Below are 25,737 nucleotides of genomic sequence, written 5' to 3' on the forward strand. Positions count from 1 at the left end.
CCGCTTCAACTCTCTGACAGAGTCTCTGCTGCAATCTGCTGCTCATAATGAATGAAATCTGATCTTTCTGACATTCTGTTGTGCTTCTTGAGTCGGTTGTGTGGAAACCCATAGCTGATAAATGCTGCGGCCAGCTCGAGGCTGGTTCTTTTCACTTTTGGCCATTCTGCTCTTTAATGCGGTTGTTTAGAAGTAATGGCATAGCGGTGGATCTGATCTTCCTCCTTCGGGAACACAAAAACAATTAAAGGGTGAAAAGACAGTAATGGCGGTGGCTTAAAAGAACGGGAATAAATGTGGGGCATCGGATTAGGACAAATAAGTAAAGTAGTTGCTGCTTTTCAACTGTTCACTGCAGTTGAAATTATAATTTCAACACTCCCCTTTAATTTCAACTGCTGGGTTATCAGTCATACCCAGACACTTCATCAAAAACTCGAAACTTTTCTGCCTATTCATATCAGCTTCCTTTCATCGCTTTCGCTGCTGTGCTCAAGCCCTCCATTCATGTAATATCCTCTTTCTCTCTATCTTAGGCAAGACTTCCAATCTTTGCATCTCCAAGCTATCCTGCAACCATTTCTTCTCTGCTTTTATGGCAGATTTAATTTCATATCTTTCCCCTATAAGAAGATCTTCATCAAAGAATAACTGTTAATATAATTCAGCAATAATGATCAATAAATTACAGGATCCCCCTAACTGTATGCATTGTCTCCTTTCGGCAAAATCTTCTCAAAAGAAATTTAGATTGGCTGGGGAGCTCGAAGGACTTTCGGACTGTATTTCCTTCCTTCTCCATATTTGTGTAACTTTCTTCGTTTGCGTGGGTCTAGCTTGCGTAGGAGCCCATGTTAAGTTACAATCACATGCCATATGCCCAATGTTATGACACTTGAAACATTCTACATTGTTCATGAATAAGATTTCATGATTTCTTCCTATAAAATTGTTTCTTGGAGGTTGTGGGAGACCATAACATCTATCTCTATGAAATGCTCCACAGTCTTTTGCCATATGACCAAAGTTTGAACAAGAATAACAATAACCAAAAAATGAACTTTGGTACCTGGTAGATGGTGGTTTCCTTGATGTACTTCTGAAGCTTTTCTGCCTTGAGATCCTTTGATGATAACCATTGCCTCTTGCCTCTTTGACATCATCGACATTTCTTCTTGGAGTTGGTTTCCTACTTGGAGTAGGATTTGTTCTATTGTAGCCTTGATTTTTCTCCTTGCCTTTGCTAGAACTAGGAGCATCACAATTTCTTTCTGCCTTCTTCACATCTCCTTTGCTTAAAGCATTTTCATTCTTGTTTGAGGGTTCACCTACATACCCGAGTCCTGATTTATCATATGGAGATCTGTGATAGCTGAGAAATTCATCCAAGGCTTCAGAGCTCTTCATGATTTTGTTCATCCCTTCAACCTTTTTCCTGAGGAGGACAATCTCTTCTTCCAATCTTTCACACTCATTATTCTTCTTTGCAAGTTGTTCCTCAGTTTCTTCCTTGCTATGAGTAGCTTCAGCTGCTATTATTTTAAGGGAGATGATATCTGACTTCATTTTGGAGATTTCTTTATTCTTTGCTTGACTGCTCTCCATTTTCTTTTCAGCTCCTTGTGTCTGCTTCCTGGCTTCTTGTAATTCAGACTTAAGGGAGGAGACCTCTACCTTGTACTGTCCAATCTCTTCTACAAGTTTGTTCACTCTCTTGTGCCTTTGTTCAAGTTGACTTGAAAAGGCATCTTCCTGCTTCTTTGCTTTATTCAATTGATTTGTCATGGATATGACTTCTTCATGATGCTTCCTTTTGCTTTGATCAAGTTCCTTCTTAAGCTTGGCGAGCTCTTCATCCCTTTCTTGTACTTGAAGCTTGATGAGGTCAACCTTCTCATTTTCAGATTCTATGATGGGTTCAAGATTTCCTTCTTGAATGATGGTCATGGTCAATGCTCCTTTTGCATGAAGGTCATGAAGTCTGTCCCATATATCCTTTTCTGATGAATATTTTCCTAGATTCTTCTTTACAGAATCAGGCAACCCATCCAAGATTATCTTTGCTGCTTTTGCATTGTACTCCTTGGATTCTCTATCCTTCCTGTTATCATCAATCACTGATTCCCAGATTTCAATCCCTTGAGACTATAAGACAGTTCTCATTTTTACTTCCCATATATAAAAGTTCCCATTGAACCTTGAAGCCTCAAATATAATGTTTTCAAGTTGATTTTCTTCTATTTTAGTAGTAGAGGGAGACACATTTTTAGCAAGATTGGTGACTTTCTTCTTTGACCTCGCCATTTGACTGAGTATCTAAAATAATTGACTGTCTTCAATAGTAACACAAAAAAAATTTGAGAAATACCTTTGAATCTTTCTTGACTGAGTCTTCACTCTGCTGGATAATTTGCTGCAGCAAGAAACCTTCCTTCAGCTTCTTTAGCGTCTTCAAAGAGCCTGGACAAGCTCTGATACCATGTTGGGAATTTCTGATAATTCCAAACAAAACTGACCAAAACAGAACAATACTCTATTTTAACACAGCGGAAATAAAAATCGTTTTGCTGAAACTGGTGTTTCAGCAACGCAGTTTCGTCAGTTGCTGAATGCAGTGTTTCAACAACACTGAAACTCTTGTATTAGCAACACTCTGTTTTGACGTCAAGACTATTTTCTGCTTACGGTGTAACAGCAACACACAAAAAAAAACTTCTATTTATAAACAGTAAACCAACTGATACAAATTCGTCTTCCTCACATAGAGGGATTTTCACAATTGCTATTACAAAACATCTTCCTCTTAACAGAGGGATTCACCAATTTATGCTGAAGAACATCTTCCTCTTAACAGAGGGATTCACTAATGACTATGCTGAAAAACATCTTCCTCTTGACAGAGGGATTCACCAAGGAACGCTTCAGTTCCACACAAATAGCATCCTCCTTCTAACAGAGGGATTCTCCAACATGCCTTCTTCAGAGGCACTTCAATCTGTGTCTTACATTCATTTAGCACATACGCGCTGCAGCGTATTGCCTTTTGTTTTCTCAACAGAACAACTGCAAAGATTTCATGTTGTTGTGTTTTCTTTGCATTACATTTCACTTGCGCTACTGTGCATTCTCTTCCTGTTGTTTTCACAATGGACAATAACCAAAACTTCACGCTGCTGCGTGCTCCCCTTCATTGATTAAAATCGCACTGCTACTGTGCCTCACTTGCATTTCAGATGCAAACAACAAAAATTGTGCTGCTGCGTTTCTACCCTCTCTCACAGCAAACAATCACAAAACAAATTACATTCAAATATGCACTACTATGCATTTCACTATTCTGGAAGCATTTTTCTTCACGCTGCTGCGTGCTCTCCTCTGCTCTCTATTTCATCTACACTACTATGTCTACACATATATAGTGCAATAGGGGTCATAACAGTTGGAATCAACCGCTTCAACTCTCTAACAGAGTCTCTGCTGCAATCTGCTGCTCATAATGAATGAAATCTGATCTTTCTGACATTCTGCTGTGCTTCTTGAGTCGGTTGTGTGAAAACCCATGGCTGATAAATGCTGCAACCGGCTCAAGGCTGGTTCTTTTCACTTTCAGCCATTTTGCTCTTTAATGCGGTTGTTTAGAAGTAATGGCATAGCGGTGGATCTGATCTTCCTCCTTCGGGAACACAAAAACAATTAAAGGGTGAAAAGACAGTAATGGCGGTGGCTTAAAAGAACGGGAATAAATGTGGGGCGTCGGATTAGGACAGATAAGTAAAGTGGCTGCTGCTGTTCAACTGTTCACTGCAGTTGAAATTATAATTTCAACAACCTGCTCGTTCGAAAAAGGGTTACAGTCATCAACATGTCTTGCTAAGCAAAATTCCTTGGTAGATTTTTCTCTTAGATCAACAACAACAAAGTGTTAACCACTGGCCAAAAGAGAGGCCACAAGAGACAAGAAAAACTTGACTAAAACTTAACTGCACTATACAATTGCTTGGGGAGAGGCTGAATCGATAACACATAATCTCATTCTTTTCCTACAAGGGCTATAACATTGGTAGGATAGGATTATTAACACGTTAACCTGGCTAGGCCACTGACACTATTTTTGCCAAGAATGCCTCATGCAAATAGAAAGATACAAATAATAAGTGGATATGAAAGAAACCGAATGAAACAGGTAATTGCAAACAACAAAGAAAAAATGATTCGAACAACCATTTACGGAAAAGAAGGCATTAGACAAAACAAGCAATTAAAACAACTAAACTTTTCGACTGAAAAACTACTATAATTGCCACACTCTAACTGCTTAACAAAGCACCCACAAGTTGTTGCAACCATGACCAAGAACCTGTAGCATAATCCAGTTAAGAATCACGTAGCAAAAATTTCAAAATAGCAACCAAAAAAGCTCAAAAGAACAGGAAAATGAAATAGAAAAAATACCTTGCAAACTGTTGGCGCCTCTATTTCTCATGTCTCATACAGTCACCAGACAACTACTGAGAATACTCTGGCTTTCTCCAAACCACTACACACCTAAATTGCTTTTCGACACTAGCATAAGAAAACGAAGAAATTTTCAGCTCCATCCACAACATACACTACTCACCTGAATCCCTAATGGTCAAACACGAAAACTCTATACCAGCAACCAAACTGTGCACTGGGAGAGACAAGGGCTTAACGAGTAGAAACACAATACGAGTGCTCAACGAACATAAACACAATTGAAAACCCAGGGAAATTGAATGATATCTGATAGTGAACAGAACAAAGTGTCAATTCAATGTCGAGGACGCTCCAGAGCTCCAAGAAATATTTTGCGCCGCCGCAGAGCAATTGACAGACACTGCTCACATGAATAGTGAGAAGCACAAATGAAGCCTCCACACTAGCAACAACAACACTGTGTAGAGGGAGGGATAAGGGCTCAACGAATAGAAAGACATTTAAAAACGTAAGATAATTGAATTAGATATGATAGTGAATACAACATAGGCAATTGAATGCAAATTCAATATCGAGGGCGCTCTGAAGGTCCGAGAAAAGAAATCGACAAGATGAAACACCTACCATTATATTCCACTGTGTTTAAACTTATTATCACTCTATCCTTTGGTTCAAAGTGTCGAACAATATTCCAATACACCTGTACCAGCAATAAATGTGTTACCAGATCGTCTGCCCCTCTATCGTCCTGTTCAAAGCGCCGAACCATATTTCGAATAGAACAAATGCCACTATGTTTAAACTTATTACTACTTGATGCACCAAAGCATATTGCAATACACATGTATTAGCAATAAATGTGTTATCATATCCCCTGCCCCTCTGTCCTTCGGTTGAAAGTGTCGAACCATATTCCATTACACCTATACCAGAAACATTTAACAACGTGCTATATTCCACCCTTTTCACTAATATTGAAGCCACTGAATCACGTGCAATCCTCGCCCCGGACCATATCCCAAATAAAAAATATCGTCGTTTTTCATATTTGCACCCTCCACCTATACCAGCAAAACCTAAGCCATGAAAACCATTTAAACAGAGGTTGACGTATAGCCTCGACCATTGGAGACATGGTGCCGACGACGGGCATACATCAGCCTCAGAAATATTAGGAAATTCAATTCTAACTTTGGAGACCACAAAAATTTCATTGCACGAACAAAAATAATAGCCCTCCATCGACACTAGATATCACTGCCCAGCGGGCACTGGCATAATAATATGGATTGATACCCATTTCTTTACTATAAATATTTTATATGGAATAATATTGATTTACAAATATTAATATTTTATATGGAATAATATTGATTTAATTATTACAACTAATGAATAATATGAATTGATACTGATTTATTTCATTATTAGAAATATTTTTTATTTATATAAATAAATTTAATTATTTAAGAGGAAAAATAATTATGTTAAAGATATGTTTATTTTGAAATAGGATTTTTGTAATTTAAATTTAATTATCAATAATTATTAAGTAGATGGTATGATTTAACTTCTATAAAATATTATAGAATATTTTTAATAGTATATACAAATCAAAGAATGAGATTTATTTTTAAAATAGCTATGACTTTTTTTTCCTTTTTAGTTAAAGTTATTAGTTAAAAGAAATGTTAAATGAATAAATATACTACAAAATGAATTATGATTTTTTAAGTATGTAGTATTGATAATAATACTATTGCCCATAATATTATAATAAAATTTATTTAGAAATAAATTTTTCCATAATTAAAAATCTTATTACATATTTTTTTATCAATATTTATCTACTATTTAATATTCTTTTACCCATATTTATCTACTATTTAATTTAATATAAATTTTATGAATGAGATATTTAATTTATTTTATAAATGGAAAAAAAATGATTCCCATTTAATTGCTATCCCCATCCGAAAGTAGATTTTCTGATGGCATGCAAATTGCAGACGTTTCTAAGTAAAACCAAGTCAATGCGTATGAGAAGCAAACATGACAACTGTATAATTAATTCATTATTTAGATTGTATTAAAAATGATGTCCAATTTGTTGTAATAGGAGAGGGGCACAGAGGGCTGGACGGAGCGAGGTTCGGCGACACGACACTAGGGTTTCTGAGCTAACCTGCAACGACAGGACCTACGCACAGAGGCCATCAGATCCGAAAGCGGCAGAGCAGCAAACCTAAGCCCATAGGTCTTGGCCGGCGGGTTCGATGAACCCCCATCATGGGGAAGGAGGGGCGCCTCCTCCAACAAACGACAATCAGCAAGGGCATTTAGAGGGTTCTGAAAGGGAACAGGAGCACAATGACGGAGGCACAGACAAAACTCAGCAGAAGCAGATGGAACAAGCACAGCAAGACAAGCCGAAAGTAAGTTCGTCCACATGCAAGCCAGTAGCTACGTTTAGGCCAAAAGTGGAGTTACCCAGTCACCGCATCAATGCCAGAATTCAATATATGAGAGATCATGCTCTCATAGGCAAATTTATTGGAATATGGCCAAATGAGAAAGCGCTGAGAGCCTGGATTAATGTTAAATGGCATCCAAAAGGACACATCACCTTGCATCTAGGGCCGAAAGGGTTTTTCACTGCAGTCTTCAACTGCTTGGAAGACAGAAACAGAGTTTTTGAAGGAGGGCCGTACTTCTTTAACTCTGCTGGGCTATTCTTAAGAGAATGGATTGAAAGATTCAACCCTGATAAGGAAGATCTAAGTTGGGCACCGGTCTGGATCAAGCTATACTCGCTGCCATGGGAATATTGGGAAGAGGAGTCTCTAAAAGCAATCGGTAAAGTACTGGGCGACTTCGTCAAGGTAGCAGAAGAAACAAAGACGCAGAGATATACCTCATACGCACGGATCTGCGTATATATGGACCTGAAACAACCTCTGCCTGATACGGTAAGTCTCTTTCACGAAGATGTAGAATGGATCCAGTTAATTGATTATGAGCACGTACCCTTTAGGTGCAGGAAATGTCATGACCTAGGACACCTTTACAAAGATTGCCCTTTAAACAGTAAACCCTCGCTTCAAGCTAATAAGGAAAATGTATCGTCAGATGGCTTCACTAAGGTGACAAATCGTAGAAGAGGAAATAAAAAATCAGTAGCACCTACAAAGATAACCCCAGGGGATCAATCAAAACCCTCTACTAGCAACAGCTTTGCAGCTCTGGCCACTGAAGATTTGCAGGATCAAGAAAATCTAACCTCCAATAAAAAAGGATCTAACCAGGAAAAGATTGAAGGATCTCATTCGAAAGAGGGGGAAAAGGTTGCTGAACAAGAAGGTAATAAGATCAAGACTACTTCTAAAACCTGGAGCCTCCCTGAAATGGAGATAGACGGCACAGACCCCAGTACAGGTAAAGAAAAGGAAGGAGAGGGAAGTTATCATGAACCTCAAATCATGGAGGAGGATACGGAATCAATAGACATCGGCGAGCTAGACATACTGGGCCTAGAACAAGCATGCAAAACAGGTAATTTTGACAAAATACCTGAAAGACAAGTGGACAATCTAATGGCAGTCCTCAACAAAGCTCAAAAAAAATACTCACTAGGGGTTAAAATCGGCAGTCAATGGGATGGGAAATTCATCACCAAAGACAGCAAAAAACGAGGAAGGAAAACTGCTTTAGAGAGAACCATCAAAATTGGAGAAGTATTGGTAGATTCCGGCAGATATGCCAAGTTATCCAAGTATTTCAACACCAACCCCAAACCTTCCCAATGAAGTTGATATCATGGAATATTAGAGGGCTTAATTTCCCAAGGAAAGGAAGACTTTTAAAAAATATGTTAATGGAGGAAAAACCGGCAATACTCTTTTTGCAAGAGACAAAATGTACTTCGATAGTTTTGGAAAAGATAACAGCTAAGGCCTGGCCAGGTGGGCTAGTCACAACTGTTGATGCTCAGGGAGCCTCAGGAGGACTTGCAGTGCTCTGGGACGCAAGGATGATACAACTAGTTAATATACATGCAAACAAAAATTTTATACAAGCTATCTTTCATATAATTGGAACCAATATCTATGGACACATAACAAATGTTTATTTTCCTCAAGAAACATAGCACAAGGCTGAGATCCTGGAAGCTTTAACGCAGCTTAATGCAGAGAGGAAATACCCGATGTGGGTTTCAGGCGGAGACTACAACATGATCGCATCAATGGAGGAAAAGAAGGGAGGACATTGCAGAATTAACAGGGATGGCTCCATATTAAAAGACTTCATTCGAAACAATTGGTTGATAGACCTTCCTACAAACAGTGGCCTCTACACCTGGAACAACAAAAGGGCAGCTCCAATGCAAATAGCTTCGCGTCTTGATCGATTTTTGATCTCTGATAATGCAGTTCATATAGGGGGAGAATTCACAGCCTCCATCCTTCCTTTTTTAGGTTCTGATCACTGGCCCATAGCCCTTCACTGGAATCGGCCTAGTAGCAGCATAAGGCGACCCTTTCGGTTTGAGGCTTTTTGGTTAACTCATCCGGACTTCCATGAATTTATCAGGACAACTTGGCAAAATTTCAATCCAATGGATGGAACAAAAATGTCAATATTCCAAAGGAAGCTGAAGCACCTCAAAGAGGAGATAAAACGCTGGAATAAATCCATTTTCGGCAACATTTTCAAAGCGAAGGAAATCCTCATTCAAGAAGTGAAAGACATACAACAAAGAATGATCTCTGAAGGCCGTTCTGAAGAGCTAGCCCAGAAAGAGAAAGCTACAGAAAACAAAATCCTTGAAAGAGACCTACAGGAGGAAACTCTCTGGCGGCAAAAATCGAGAGTTAGATGGCTGAAGGAGGGTGAAAAGAATACGAAATTCTTTCACAAAACCACAGTCCAAAGAAGAATGATCAATCAAATCTCTTATGTCAACAATGAGCAAGGTACCAAAATTGAAACCCACAAAGAAATAGAATAGGAATTCCTCAACTACTTCAAGAAGATGAATCAAGAACCCAACATAAACAGAACATAGGCCATTGATAAAATTATCAGACATATAGCCAGATTAATTACGGAGGATCACAACACTCTTCTGCTCAAGTCTATAAGTCTATAGGAGGTTGAGACTGCGGTGAATCAACTAAAAGCAGGGAAAGCGCCACGACCAGACGGATTTACTTCAAACTTCTTTCAGCACTTTTGGGATTTAATCAAATGGGAAGTATGGTAGGTAGTGGAAGAATCGCGAACTCTAAGATGGATGTATCCAGGTCTGAATGCAACATTCATCGCATTAATCCCCAAAGCAGAGGAATCCAATACCCCAGATAAGTACAGACCAATCGCTTTGTGCAACATCATATACAAGATTGTCTCCAAGGTCATAGCTTCGAGATTGAAGACCATGCTTCCCCTCATCATATCTCCGGAACAATCTGGCTATGTAGAAGGAAGACAGATCATGGATGGGATCATTTTAACCCATGAAATAATCCACTCTCTCAAGCAGTCAAAAAAACCAGGTATGATGCTCAAAATTGATTTATCTAAGGCTTTTGATAGTATCAGTTGGGAATATATGCAAAAAATCCTCAAAGCCTTTGGTTTTGCCCCCTCCTGGATCAGATGGATCAGCAATCTTATTTCCTCGTCGTTCTTCTCCATTCTCATTAATGGAATACCGTCGCCCACCTTCCGCCCTTCTAGGGGGATTAGACAAGGGGATCCACTATCGCCTTTTTTGTTTGTCATCTTAGCTGAAGGCTTAGGCCGCAACATTAAATCGGCTATCCAATCTAATAATCTCAAGGGCCTAGCTCTCCACCAAGCCCCTGCTTTCTCGCACCAGCAATTCGTAGATGACAACATGCTATTCGGTCATCCCTCTGTTCAAGAAGCTCGTTCTTTTAAATCTATTCTTGAAAACTTCTCGAATGCCTCAGGAGCCCTCATCAACAAAGTCAAATCTCAGATTTTCTTCTTCAATACACCTCCCACTACCCAAAGAGCTATAGCCCACATTCTAGGCTTCACCATAGCTTCCCTCCCTTCTAAATATTTGGGAGCTCCTCTAATTGCCTCGGCTCTCAAGCATTCCTCTTGGAACAGCCTGTTAGAAAAACTGGAAGCTAGGTTATTCCTTTGGACTCACAGAGCTCTTAATATGGCTAGCAGGATAGTGCTAATTAAAGCAGTTCTACAGTCTATGCCTCTTTACCTTTTCTCTATTTTGGCGGCACCAAAGTGGGTGCTCAAAGCTATCAAACAGCTGCAGCGTAACTTTCTATGGGGAAGTTCGGGGCCAAATCGAAAGTGGGCACTTGTCAAATGGGAGAAAGCTTGTCTTCCTAAAAAAGCAGGAGGCATTGGACTAAGAGACCCAGAGCACAGCAACATGACAATGGGGGCTAAAATCTGGTGGAAGTGGCTTTCAAATCCCAGAACGCCTTGGGCTTCCTTATGGACAGCGAAATATGCTAGAAACTTACCCTTAGAGGAGCGAATTAGAATGTCTGAAGTCAGTAAGGGTTCGGTCATTTGGAACTCAGCCATTCAACATCGAGATATAATTCAAAAGCACAGTTTTTGGGAGGTGAAAGATGGTCTTACAGCAAGGTTCTGGGAGGACTCATGGCAGCAGCTTCCAAATCTCAAAGATATCATTCAGGGAATCTCAGATCGAGACACAAACCAGCATGATAAGGTTAGTCACTTTTGGAGACCACACACTGACCAAGAGAACAGAGAGTGGAAAGAAGCTAGTCATATCCTACCTCACAGCTCGGAGCAAGTTCAACTCTCTCTCTCCTCAGAACTTCAAAAACGAAAAATTATAAAGTTGGAAGGCATGGACACTCTAAGATGGGGATATGAGGAAAAGGGTACCTTCACTACCAAGGAAGCCTATAAAATTATTATCAGAAACAGAGTAATCAAAGACAAATTATGGGACAATATATGGAACCCGCCCATTTGGCCGAAGGTTTCTACATTTCTGTGGCTTCTCTCACACAATAGAATTCTCACATGGGACAACCTAAGGAAAAGGAACTTCTCTGGTCCATCTATATGTCTCAACTGCAAACAGGAAGAGGAATCTGCCATACATCTTATGCAAACCTGCTCGCTTGGAAGGAAATTGTGGGAAAAGGTTATATTTCGCTGTCAGAAGGATGGAAGAGTGATGGGGGATATTAAAGGTACCCTTCGCAACTGGAGCCAAAAGCCATATCAATGCAAAGTTTTAAACACACTTTGGCAAATCATACCGGGATTACTGATGTGGAATATCTGGAAGGAGAGGAACAAACGGATCTTCAAAGATCAATCAATGACAATTGAGCAGATATGGACTGGGTTGCACAATAATATCAAAGAAACTCTATCTATTAAAGGCTGGTCTCAAGAGGACTTTCCATCGCTCCCGCCGGAACAAGCTATATGGGATAACTGGCAGATACAATTACAGAGTCCGACCTCTTCTAACGAAAATTCCTCCAGACATCAAGAGACTACAGTCAGCTGGACTCCGCCGCCAATCAATGTGTTTCAACTCAACTTTGATGGTGCGTCGAAAGGAAATCCTGGGAGAACGGGATTTGGTGGAGTCATCAGAAATTACCAGGGTACTCCTCTGATCACTTTTTTTGGCTCAATCGGTTGGAACACTAATAATGCAGCGGAATTGGAAGGATTATGGAAAGGGTTCAATCTAGCGCAGAAACAAGGGTTCCTTCCCCTTATAGTGGAAGGGGACTCCCAAATCATCATTAATATGGCCTCAAAACTTCAACAGGGATCCCCGGTCCACAAGGTCAGCAGCAGCTGGAGAATGGCCACTCGACTTGAGCTACTACAACAATGGCTCAGTCATAATCAAGCTATTTCCTTCAAGCATATCAGAAGGGAAGGGAACAAACTGGCAGATTTTCTTGCTAATTTAGGAGTGGACAGTGGGAAGGAATTCTTTGAAGGATCACTACATTGCATAGCTTCTGAGAACCAACTTTCTACCTTCCATTCTATATTAACAAGAGATATGCAGTCGAGGGAAGAATCACACCCGGATGCGGGTGTCTTTAATAGCTGTTAAAGCCTATGCATGCGCAGCCGGCAACTGGCAAGCACACACGCAAGGCAAGTCGGTTGAAGGCAGGTAATAAATCATCATAAATGCAACCACAAGATCGATGTACGCAGCTGGAGGTTTACAAGATGGCGCGCATTCTCCAGGCTTCTTTTGTTCTGGTTCTTGCCGGAAGAATAGCTGTATGCACGATCCTTGCAAGTAGCGGTCTTCTCTGGAGGTCTTGGTTTCAAAGTCTCAATGCAATCCAGAGAATTAGGAAATCTTCTTGGTCTCTTAACAATTCTCAGTTGGTTAGTCTCAGGAATACAACCCTGAATCTCTTCGAAAGTGTTGGGCGCTCTTCGTCAATCTCTGCTCTTTGTGTCTGGTGTTTCAGGTTTGTCTTTGGCTTTATCTCTATAAGGCCTTTGGTCTCTGTCCCTGCTGTAGGTGTCTGGTTAAGAAATTGGGTTCACTCAGTCGGGGATGGGAATGGTCTGGTAGCTGGGTCTATCTCACGTGAGCTTAGAGTCTGTGTCTTTCATATTTCAATCTGGTTCTCACTTTGGGGCCTATCAGTCTGTCAGTTGGTTTTCCCTTACCCTTCGTCCCTCAGTCTCATCACTCTGTTGTTATACTTGATTATGGCCCGTCGTTGGGGCATTCCCAGACGCGGGAGCAATTCGGGGTCCAGGGGAGGGCAGCGGGGGCGTGGGAGCTCTGCACCTCGTCGTATTACACCATTAGCCACTGCCTCGCCTTCCTCTCAACCCTCAGATGATTCTGGTCCCTCCCTTAATAGCTCTCTTCATACATCCAGGTTCAAATTCAAAAGCAGGCTCAACAGACCGCTCATCTCTGCCATAATCACGGTCATCTTCTCGGAGGAAGAAGATGAGGTTGCCAGCTTAGACGAAGACCCCAAGGAACAGTCGTCCTCTCAGAATGCCAGTGCCTCTCAGAGTAGTTTGGCGGATGTTGTCCTCCAGGTTTCTGCTGAGGTGCACGAAGAGGATAATCAGGAAGAGGCTGACACTCAACGGAACTCTCCTCATGAGCAAATCATGGCTTGTGAGTCAGGGCACCTTTACGAAAGTGTCCTGTACCCGGTCCCTCCGCCGGATGGAAAGTTGATGGAAGTCGAAGACGAGGTGATGGTTACCTGGGAGTGCTTACCAGACCAAGTCAAGGAAAATAATGTAGGTGAGCATAAGCAGGTTTAATTCCATTGCCTTCAGCTTCAGGACGGTTTATCAGTTTTGGGTTTCAGGATCTTGTGGTTATTCTCAGTGCGCATGGTACCTCATGGACTCTATTTTGGATTTTCTTTTTGTAATAGGATAATATTCAGTAGTATGGCGGCTCTCTATGAAGAGTTATGCACTGTTTAGCTTCATCTCTATATAGGTCTGTTCAGGGTTTAAAGTTATGACTACCTTTTTTGTAAGCAAACGGAACAACAATATCTACACAGGTTTTTTGACAGAGGGATGGCTACGGTCCCCTCAGAGGTTCAAACCTCTTTGTACATATTTTTTCTCCTTTTAATCTAATAGAATAGCCTTTACATAGAAAAAAAAATGATGTCCAATTTTGATAAAGTCTACGAATTCCAAGCTCTATACTTTCGTTAAAGTTCCTAGGGAAAACCAATATGGAAGTGCAATTACAGATGGAAGGTCAGGAAATGGCATTTTTTATGATTTTCTGCATTTTATTCTGCAATGCTGGGAATTTGTGTAGTGCAACCAACCATGACAGCGTGGTTAATATAGGCTTACCTTGAACAATAATTCGTGGTTAAGAAAGGTGGCCAGAACCGCCATTGAAATAGAACAGGATGACATCAATAGAGACACTCAGCTACTCAACGGCTCCCGCCCGGTTCTTCACTTTCGTGATTCGCTTGGTGATGCGATTCAGGGGGCTTCGGCTGGTAATCTACATCTCTTTTCAACGAATTCTATTTTCTAAATGCAGATAGAAACCGACCCTGTTTGTGAGATTGTTTGTCTTTTATGGCCATTTTTTTATAATGAGTGAACAAGTCTCCGTTGGTATGAGATACCCCATTGCCCTGAGGAGATATAGGACCATGCTTGATTCAAAAGATATAACTAGTACATGAGATAAAAAGCAAACTCAAACATTCAAAATTCACCCAAGAAATTAATCTACAACTTCATTTGTTTAATTATTTTCTTTTATTTCTTCTATGATTTCCTTGTTGGGCAGTTTGATATTGATTGTTAATTTTTCTTTTGGTAAATTCAGTTCTTGATCTGTTGGAAATGGAAGTGGTGGCAATAATTGGGCTGAAAGCGTCTGATGTTGCAGAATTCATATTACATTGGGTAGATACCACCCAAGTCCCAGTTGTTTCCTTCTCTGTTACTAGTCCCTTGCTCTCTAACGGCAGATTTCCATATTTTGTTGGCATGGCACATAGTGATGCCTTGAAGACGCACCCCATTGTAGCCCCTTGCTCAGGCCCATGGTTGGAAAAGCGTTACAGCTGTTTATTCAGATGATGAGTTCCGTAGCGGTGCAGTCGCCTCATTAAGTGATGCGCTAAGGGATATTGTGTCGGAATTAGAATATAGATCGATCATATCGCTAACTGTGGACCAGGTATCCATAGACGGGGATCTATACAAGTTAATGACAAAGGAATCGATAGTTTTCGTTTCTTATATGTCGTCTGATCTTTTTTCAAAAATCTTAATGAAATCCCAGGAAATAGGAATGATGGGTAGTGGTTATGTCTGGATAACCACTGATGAATTTATCAGCCTTTGGGATGTTATGTTAAATGCTTCTTCCATGGAATACATGCAAGGCCTTCTAGGAGTCAAAACTTACATCCAGAATTCCAACAAGCTTGTAGATTTCCGTGGAAGGTGGAAACGCCAATTTAGACTCGAGTACCCTCATGAAGAAAAGGTTGAACTAAATGTCTACGACTCATTTGCATACGATGTCGTCTGGATGATAGCTCGGGAAATTGGGAATCTAAGAAACACGAGTTTGAATTTCATGAGTCCCAAAAGTTCTTCCCCAAGTTTTACACAACTAAATGTCTTGTAGGAAGGACCACTGTTATTGACAGAGCTCGGAAAGAGAGACTTTAGCAGTGTGAGCGGAGTTGTTCAACTCAAAGATGGAGAAATTGTGGGTTCAACTTAAGAGATAGCGAATGTGGTGGGTAATCGATACCGTATAATTGGGTATTGGAATGATGAAACTCAGCTCTCAAACAACTTCCCTCTGGTGCATCATCACCGTCCAGCCCCAATAATACGTCCAGCCCCAATAATACCATCGGTGATCTTGTTAGACTAAACAAAGTGCAGCTGAAAAAGATTAAACAAAGTGCAGTTGAAATAATAGAAACATACACAGCACAAACAAAAAACCACGCAAAACCATAACACAGAGATTTAACATGGTTCACCCAACCAATCTGGGCTACGTCCACCAAAACAGAGGCATCGGCAATCTTATTATTCAAAGGAGATTACAACAAATCTAATAATTCACACATGCTCTCAGCTCTCTCCTATTTTCTCTATTTTTCCCTACACACTCTTACAATCCTCTACGGGATTACATTTCTATATAGCTGGAGCATAAAACTGAATCATAAATTCCCTCACAATAAATATAGGATGCATTAACTCCTCCTCAAAAAATACTAGAGCTAATATAGCAACTAATCCTATTGTTGTTACATACATGAGATTTTTCCCAAATTTAATAAAACAGCAAATCTCAACAATCTCCACCTTGACAACAATTAGCCTGATGCCTTGTTCATTTATTATTTTTATCTTTTCTGCAAGCCAAAAGAAGCCAAACACCAATGCAGCTTCGCTAACAAAACTGGTTTCGTGAACATGTCTACACAATTTTCCTTCGTATGCACCTTTTCAAGAGAAACACCCCTTTCAGTGATAACCTGTCTTACATAATGGTACTTGATTGGTATATGCTTTGATTTACTATGATAGGCTGGATTCTTAGCCAAGTAAATTACACTTTGACTATCACAAAATAACTTGATGTTGTCCTATAACCTCCCAAACTCACCAATCAAACCTTTCAACCAAACCGCTTCTTTGCAAGCATGTGAAGCAGCTATGTATTCCGCTTCAGTAATGGATAAAGCAACAATATTCTGTAGCTTTGACATCCAGCTAATAGCTCCACCTACAAGAGTAAAGACATACCCTGAAGTTGACTTTCTCTTATCCAAATCACCTGCAAAATCGGAATCAACATATCCACAAACAAATTCACTACTTTTATTATAAGTGATACAATAATCACTTGTGCCTCTCAAATACCGAAGCACCCATTTCACTGCTGACTAGTGTTCTTTTCCTGGATTTTCCATATACCTGCTGACAACCCCAACCGCATGTGAAAAATATGGTCGAGTACAAACCATCGCATACATCAAGCATCCTACTACATTGGCATATGGAATTTGAGACATATATTCCTTTTCTTCATCTGTATTAGGACATAAACTGGAAGAAAGTTTAAAATGGGAAGCTAAAGGGACTGACACAGGCTTCACATTGTTCATACCAAACCTCAAGAGTATTTTCTCAATATACTTCTGTTGTGATAGCCACAGCTTACCATTGCTCCTGTCTCTGAAAATCTCCATGCCCAAAATCTGTCTTGCTGCTCCCAGATCTTTCATATCAAACGTCCTTGCCATCTGAGCCTTTAACCTGTTGATCTCCACTATGCTTTTGCTTGCTAAAAGCATATCGTCAACATATAACACTAAGATAATGAACATGCCATCATTTAATTGCTTAAAATAAACACAATGATCATATTCACTTCTTATATATTTCTGACTCAACATGAAAGAATCAAACTTCTTGTACCATTGCCGAGGCGACTGCTTCAGGCCATACAATGATTTCTTGAGCCTGCAGACAAATTTCTTATTGCGATGCTGAACAAACCCTTCCGATTGTTCCATATAAATTTCCTCATCTAAGTCTCCATGTAAAAAATGTAGTCTTAACATCTAGTTGCTGCAATTCTAAATCAAGCAAAGCCACTAATGCTAATACTATTCGAATTGAAACTATTTTAACAACTGGTGAGAAAATCTCATGAAAGTCAATGCCTGCTTTCTGAGAAAAACCTTTTGCGACCAGCCTCGCTTTGTACCTGTCCTTAGTATCATTCACACCCCGTTTCAACTTGAAAACCCATTTACATCCCACAATTTTCCTGTCTTTCGAAAGTTCAACCAGATCCCATGTGCCATTCTTGTGTAATGTCATCATCTCGTCCTTCATAGCTTCTTCCCACTTTTCACTTTTTGAACCTTCTACAGCTTCCTGATAACACAAAGGTTCATCATCGTTAGCGGTTAAAACGACTGAAGTAACATAATCATCATACCTTTTAGGAGGGCGTTTGATTCTTGTAGACCTCCTTAAGGATGTTTCTGGTGCTTCCACAATTGGCTGACTACCATCTGTAGGAACTTCTTCATGATCAGCATCTGAGACCTGTTCATGATCTACATCTGAACCCTGTTCATGATCTGATTCTGAAACCTGTTCATGACTAGTATCTGAACTATGGTCATCATGACTATCATTAGAAGTGCTTTGAAACTGAATGTGCTGAAAATTAGATACATCATCCTGTTTCAATCTATTATCTACATCTAACTTTACAAGAGAGGATTCATTAAACTTTACATATCTGTTGATGATGATCTTGCGGGTAGTAGGATCCCACAATCTATATCCCTTTGTTCCATCACCATATCCAACAAAGATATACCTTTTTGACTTTGGATCTAATTTAGTTCGCTGATGTTTAGGCATTAGAGCATATGCATCACAACCAAACACTCTGAGTTTAGAATAATCACAAGGGTGACCTTTCCATACCTCTTGAGGAATCTTGCAACCTATCACCGTGGATGGTGATCGATTTATCACATAACAAGCTGTAGCCACCGCTTCTGTCCACAATTCCTTCTGCAAACTGGCGTTACTCAGCATACTCCTTGCTCTCTCTAAAAGAGTCCTATTCATGCGTTCAACAACTCCATTTTGCTGAGGAGTATAAACAGTGGTCTTATGTCTCTCGATCCCTGCATCCTTGCAATAGTTTTCAAACTCCTTGGAAGTAAACTCACCACCATTGTCAGTTCTTAAACATTTTATAGTTCTACCAGTGATGTTTTCTACCAATGCTCTAAACTGTTTGAAAACTGTAAACACATCAAACTTATTTTTTAACATGTAGACCCACACTTTCCTAGAGAAATTATCAATAAACGATACAAAATATGACGAGCCACCATATGAAGTTGTAGGGGCTGGACCACAAACGTATGAATGGATATAATCAAGTATTCCTTTACTAGTATGTTTGCCTGTTTTAAACTTCTGCTTACTTTGTTTTCCAAATAGACAATGTTTACAGAAATCTAACTTTCCAGACTTTAGATTAGGAAGTAACTTGCGATCAGCCAAAATTTTTAACCCTCTTTCACTCATATGGCCCAACATTTGATGCCATAAGCGAATGGAACTACTGCCATGTTCAGACACCATAGACACATGATCTGACCCTGTTCTTCCTTCTAACTGAAATAGATTTCCTACCTTCTTAGCTTTCATTACCAGTAAAATGCCTTTGTAAATTTTCATTACTCCACCTTGAATTACAGTTTTATATCCATTTGTGTCAAGTGCTCCTAGTGAAATTAGATTTTTCCTTAAATCTGGTACATGTCTTACATTAGTTAACATTTTGGTTGTCCCATCAAACATTTGCAGCTATATACTCCCTATTCCCACAATATTACATGTGACATCATTACCCATGTACACGACTCCATCATTAATTGATCTATATGTCTTAAACCATTCTCTATGAATACACATGTGGTTTGATGCACCAGAATCTAATAGCCAATGTTGATCATGATTTGACAAATTAACTGATAACACTTCATCACTCATACCTGAACCAGATGCCGAACCTGTATCTGTCGTGTTTGCTTCTTGCTTCGCTGTCGAAGAGTCTTCTTTGGATGCTTGCTGTCTCTTCCAACAGTCCTTCTTCAAATGTCACGATTTGCCACAAAACCAGCACTTTACCTTACTCTTCTTCGCTTTCGATTTTGATCGTGAGTCGCTGTGCTTACCAGAGCGTCTTTCTCTCGAACGACCTCTAGCCATCATTGCTTCTGATGTAGAGGTGTCGACATTTGACCTCTTCCTTGTCTCTTCGAACAACAAAGCTCCAACAATATCATCAAATTCAAGGGTTTCTGATATACTTAGACTGATAGAAGTAACAAAATGATCCCATGACTCCGGTAACGAGCACAATAAAGTTATAGCTTTTTCTTCTGATTCAAATTTTACTTCTATACTTTCTAATTGTACCATGAGAGTATTAAACACATTCAAATGATCAGTAATAGCTGTACCTTGCTTCATATGCATACTGTACAATTGTCGCTTGAGAAGAATCCTAATGGTCAAGGATTTTGTCATGTACAGCTTCTCCAGCTTTGTCGACAAACCAGCAGCAGTTTTCTCTGACACGATGTTAAACAAAACATCATCTGCCAAACATAGTCGAATACCGCTCAGAGCTCTTCCATCCAATTCATTCCATTCATCATTTGTCATGGGATAAGGCTGTTTGGATCTTCCCAACAGTCCCTTCGCCACGCCTTGTTTCACAAGCAGATCGTGCATCTTCACTTTCCAGATCTCGAAGTTATTTTTGCCATTAAACTTCTCGATCTCAAAACGAGCATTTTGAGTTTTTGCCATGTTGTATCAAACAAACAATCTCCAATTCCGAATTAAAAAATGCCTCTATCGTATTGTGTAATCACAATTTTAAAAGTAAAAACCAAAATTGCAAGTTTACTAGAGGGAAAACCTACCGGGCGCTCCTTGACAGCGAAAAAACCGCGCCTAAAACACATCCACTGCCTGGCGCTCCATAGACAGCCGATCAACCGCGCCAGAGCAAAATCTGTTTAAGTGTCGCAAAATTGGCGCGCTTAATCCCGTCGATTCCGCGCCAATCGGAATATTGGAAGTCTGGCGCGAGTATCAGACTCGGATCCACGCCAATTGGTGCGTCTGTTCAAAAATAAAACGTGCCAATTCGTTTACTGCCAAATTGGTGCGACTGTCTCTGCTCAAACCGCGCCAATTGCCAAAACTCCACCTTCAGTCGATCTGTCACACGCACCAGCTCCACAACCAGCGACTTGTAGGTTATGGGCCCTCCACGCTCCACTGCGCCGCTCTGATACCACTTGTTAGACTAAACAAAGCGCAGCTGAAATAATAGAAACATACACAGCACAAACAAAAAACCACACAAAACCATAACACAGAGATTTAACGTGGTTCACCCAACAAATCTGGGCTACATCCACTAGAACAGAGGCATCGGCAATCTTATTATTCAAAGGAGATTACAAAAAATCTAATAATTCACACATGCTCTTAACTCTCCCCTATTTTCTCTATTTCTCCCTACACACTCTTACAATCCTCTATGGGATTACATTTCTATATAGCTGGAGCATAAAACTGAATCATAAATTCCCTCACAAAAAATATAGGATGCATTAACTCCTCCTCAAAAAATACTGGAGCTAATATAGCAACTAATCCTATTGTTGTCACATACATGAGATTTTTCCCAAATTTAATAAAACATCAAATCTCAACATATCTTAAGACTGTTATTTGGCCCGATGGATCTACAAAAGTGCCTCTTGGTTGGGAACAACCAACCAGTGGTAAGAGGTTGAAAATTGGAGTTCCCATAAAACATGGATTCATTGAATTTGTCACAGTAACATTTGACAGTAGCCGTAACTGAAGAAACGACACTGGTTTATATATATATATATATATATATATATATTTGATGCGGTTGTGCATCGACTCGATTGTGCACTTCCTTATGATCTCATTCCATATTGGGAGAATAACCATACACACTACTATGATGACCTTGTCTATTAAGTTCTTCTCAAGGTACCTTATATAGCTCGTTGAATTATTAGATTTCTAATTCTGGAAACCAAGAAATCAACTCCTGACGATACTGCTTTCAACTTTGCTCGACAGAAATTTGATGGAGTTGTGGGTGATAACACAATTTTCGCAAGTCGAAGTAAACATGTCGAATTCACACAATCATTCACTGAATCAGGTGTAATATAGTTATTAGAGCATAGGGTAAATCCCATCCCGAGTTCAGAGGAAGACCCAGGAAACATGTGGTGACTCTACTGATCTGGTATTTTTTCTCTCAATATTCATTTATTCTCTATGCACTTATGTCCTTGGTGTTTAAAATCTCCAACAAGCTGACCTGTCTTCTTTTTCATTCGCCTTGATGTACCATGTTTTTGTTCTCGACGCTGGTTTTCTCATACAGTGAGCAATTCTCCTTCCACTTGAAATGGTTTGTTTTCTCTTCTGGTTTGAAAATGAAAAACCGGAATGTCACCATTTACATGGGTTTTATGAACTTCATCCTCCTAACCTATTTACTGTATTGCAGGGGACAAGTTAGTTAGCAGTTTGTGTCGGTTGGAGCTTGTAATATGGCTATTTGTAGTTTTGATTTTAACATCCAGCTATAGGGCCAGTTTGACGTCTATTCTCACTGTGCAAAAATTGAACCCTACTGTTAAATATGTTGAATCTCTCAAGGCCACTAGAGGCGCAGTAGGGTATCAAATCGGTTGTTTGGTAGCTCAATACCTCCAGCTGGACCTTGCCATAACAAATCTTAAGACATATTCAACACCAGAGGAAGCCGAATTGGCTCTCTCAAAAGGGCCAAAGAATGGAGGTGTTGCTGCCATTTTCGATGAGATTCCTTATATCCATATTTTTCTAGTGTCACAATGTAACTACACAATTGTTGGACCAATCTACAAGAACGGTGGCTTCAGCTTTGTAAGCTCCTTCACATCCTCAATTATTTGTCTAAAATCTTGTGCATTTCACTTTTTTTTAGCAGCTCAGGATCAGGACATTTGCTCAGGTAGGGTGTTGGATAATGTAATTCTAACTATCTATAAGGTGTCAAAACTGTCCTTCCAAGTGTCTTAGTTTAATTTCACTTACCTTAGTTTAAGTCGAGTTTAACTCCACTGGAAAATCTAATTCCAACCACCTATAAGGTGTCAAAACTGTCTTTTAAAGTGTCCCATTTTAATTTCACTTACGCTAGTTTAAGTCGAGTTTAACTCCAGTTATTTATCACTGATGTTTCCAATTTAATCTTATTTAAATAATTTGTAACAATAAGAAGAACAAGTACTTTTATCCACGAGTCCTGTTCAATTTTTGTCATGCTATGAAAGCTTAGACTACTTAAGATTCTTTGACAGAGCAACAGAGATCATAGCAGTTTTGCATAAGACTTACTGAGAGAGCAACAATGTAACGAATAGAAAAAACAGAAAGAATAGGCGAGCCGGCATAAAATTCTTTGATAGAGCAGAAGAAGATTGAAGAAGCATAATGCGAAAAAGCAAAGATAGAGCGTAAGACTCTTTGAGAGACCAACAAAAAAAAATTGTCCTTTTCAATTTTTGACAGCGTATTAACGCCAACACAGAATACCAGAATCCCGTTAGCGTTACTATCTCTAAACGACATTGGAAGTGCACGCGTTAGTTTCATTTACTCGCAGTGATTCCTCTCTAACACGACCTTTGTTCATTAGGCAGACCGTTGAAAAAATATAGCAAAGAACGAAATCCGATTGGGAGCACGAAGGTACGAGAGGACAAAGGTCAAGGCACTAAGCGGCTTGGGAGTGCGATTCGCTGGAAAAGTTAAAGTACATGATGGAAATCATACCAATGGAGTATCATATGATAAACAATGGAATCATTTTTATAAAGTGATTTTGTTTTAGAAAAGACTAATATGTTGCATTAAAAAAGGGCATATGTGAATTCTTAAAGGCTTCGTGAGCATTATTTTATGAATGCTCATGTAATTTAAAGAGGGCTTACATTCAATTTCTTTAAAAAGAGTATTTTTTAAATGCTTTTGTATTATTTTTTAAAAGAGTCTGGTTTAAAAGACATATTTTTGGAGAATTTGTAGACTTAATTTTTTTTAAAGATGAATAGAGAAACCATAGTTGCAAAGATATTTTTATTGTAGGCAATCATTAAGTCTGTAGGTTGATTTGTTTGTTGAGACATATTCTGTCAGCTCTTAATAAATGGGAAAAACCAAGAAGCTAAGAAGGTCAAAGTGACACTCACATATGTTTGAGATCTTTTTAGATCTGGAAGTGAAGAGGCAAAAGGATGTCTTTCCATTGACATGCATAAAAAAATATGTGGATGACAACATTCTTCCCCTGATTTCAGAAGCCAAGATAGCCAAGGAGGCCTCAGATACCCTTGAGAGGAGTTTTGGTGTAAAGGGGAGTGCTGAAGTTGAAGATGAAGGTGGATCTATAGCAACAGATCTACATCGAGATGAAAAGTTTGTTCAATCCCACTATGCACAACTGCAAGTGAATGAAGATTTGGTATATCTAGCAATAGATCTTGCTAATGAAAACTTGGTGATTCGAGCAACAGAGCTTGCTGATGACAATATGATGATTCCACCAACTGAGCTTGTTGAAGAAGAGTTGGTGAATCCAACAACATAGCTTGCTGATGAAATTTTGGTGAAGCCAATAGCACAACTTGTTGAGGACAGTGAAACTGCCATTGAAGCAGTCTATGCTAAGGGGAATCCAACAATTAATATTGCTGATGTAAAATTTGATGAAGAATTGTTGGCTAATGAGGAATGGTTGTAGGTGATGCAACAAAAACATCATATAGACATGATGTTATTCAATGAGAAAATCCCACTTGAGTCAGTGGAAAACAACCTTCTTGCAACAACACAAGTTAGTACAAAAGTGGAAGAGACAGTGATAGAGACAAAGATAGAGATAGAAGCAAAGCCAAAAAAGGAAGCCCAAAAAGAGAAAACAGAGGCAGAAGCAGAAGTAAAGATGGAAGCACAACAGGAGGAAGCTCTCATTACAAAGCAGAAGGAACAGAACCAATGTGGTTCTGCAAATATTTTTAATTCTAACATTGATTTCCGGTGTGCAGGTACATAGAATGACTATGAACAAGAGTTAAATTTCATTCTAGCATGGCTTGCAACAGCATGTCTAGATGAGGTCTGCATAGAAGCTGCAGAAATGAATGTTGAAGACAACATGCATGATGAAGAAATTAATGAAATATTCAGGGATTGGAGTCCTGAAGAGATGAAATTGTAATATGGTCTTATGTTGCAGCAGATTGATGATGAAAAGCACACTACAAAAGATAATATGTGGCAACAACCCACATACAAGTCATTTTTCTTCTTCTCTTTGATCATGTCCGTGCTCTCTCAGGGAGTCTTATGCACACTGATATGATCTTTGCTGCTCTCAAGGAGTCATTTTTGAAGAAGTCCATGATACTCTTAGACAGCCTCGAAGAATGGAAGACCTACATCAGCAAATGAAGAAACTTAGGTTTGAATGATACAACAAAGAGAAAAAGTTGAAACAATTTAAATGCTACATAATCTCGAAGAAGAAAAAGATAAAAGAAAATGTAGTGAAAGTCAATTTTTTTTAAATTAACCCAGCAAACATCTTATTTAAAATTTTATGTGGTTGTAATTGGGGGAGTGTTGGAGAATCTAATTTGGACCACCTCTTAGGTGTCAAAACCGTCCCTCCAAATGTCTTACTTCAGTTTAAGTCAAGTTTAACTCCAGTAATTTAATACAGATGTTTCCCATGTATTCTTATTTAAATGGTTTGTAATACTGAGAAGAAAGTACGAGGTTTTGTCGATTTTTGTCATACTGCAGTTCTGTCACTTTAAAGAACAAAGAAATGCAACAGATTCAAGGAAAGTGGTTAAATATCACCGCCAGCATAGATTCTGGAGAAAAAGTGGGTTCAATCCGTTAAGCATGGATAGCTTCTGGGGTCTGTACTTGATCACTGGATCTGTGTCAGTGATAGATGTTGTACAATAAGTGAAATAATGAAGAAAAACAAAGAGACTCAACAGAATAACCAAGACCAGAAACTGAATA

General features: G+C 39.4%; 1 protein-coding gene across 1 annotated transcript; it reads left to right on the forward strand.

Moving 5' to 3' along the window:
- The first annotated feature begins 8,701 nt into the window (after positions 1–8,701).
- LOC149139473 (uncharacterized) lies at positions 8,702–9,466 on the forward strand. Its single transcript, XM_089450727.1, has one exon. The coding sequence runs from the start codon at positions 8,702–8,704 to the stop codon at positions 9,464–9,466; it is 765 nt and encodes a 254-aa protein (XP_089306853.1).
- The last annotated feature ends 16,271 nt before the right edge of the window (positions 9,467–25,737 follow it).

The sequence above is a fragment of the Pinus tabuliformis genome, chromosome X, assembly GCF_031772625.1.
Source record: "Pinus tabuliformis cultivar Carrire ecotype Pingquan chromosome X, CPIR1, whole genome shotgun sequence".
Lineage (NCBI taxonomy): Eukaryota > Viridiplantae > Streptophyta > Pinopsida > Pinales > Pinaceae > Pinus > Pinus tabuliformis.

Excerpts from the sequence above, each read along its gene's own strand:
- LOC149139473 (XM_089450727.1), top strand. The coding sequence starts at position 8,702 with ATGGAGGAAAAGAAGGGAGGACATTGCAGAATTAACAGGGATGGCTCC.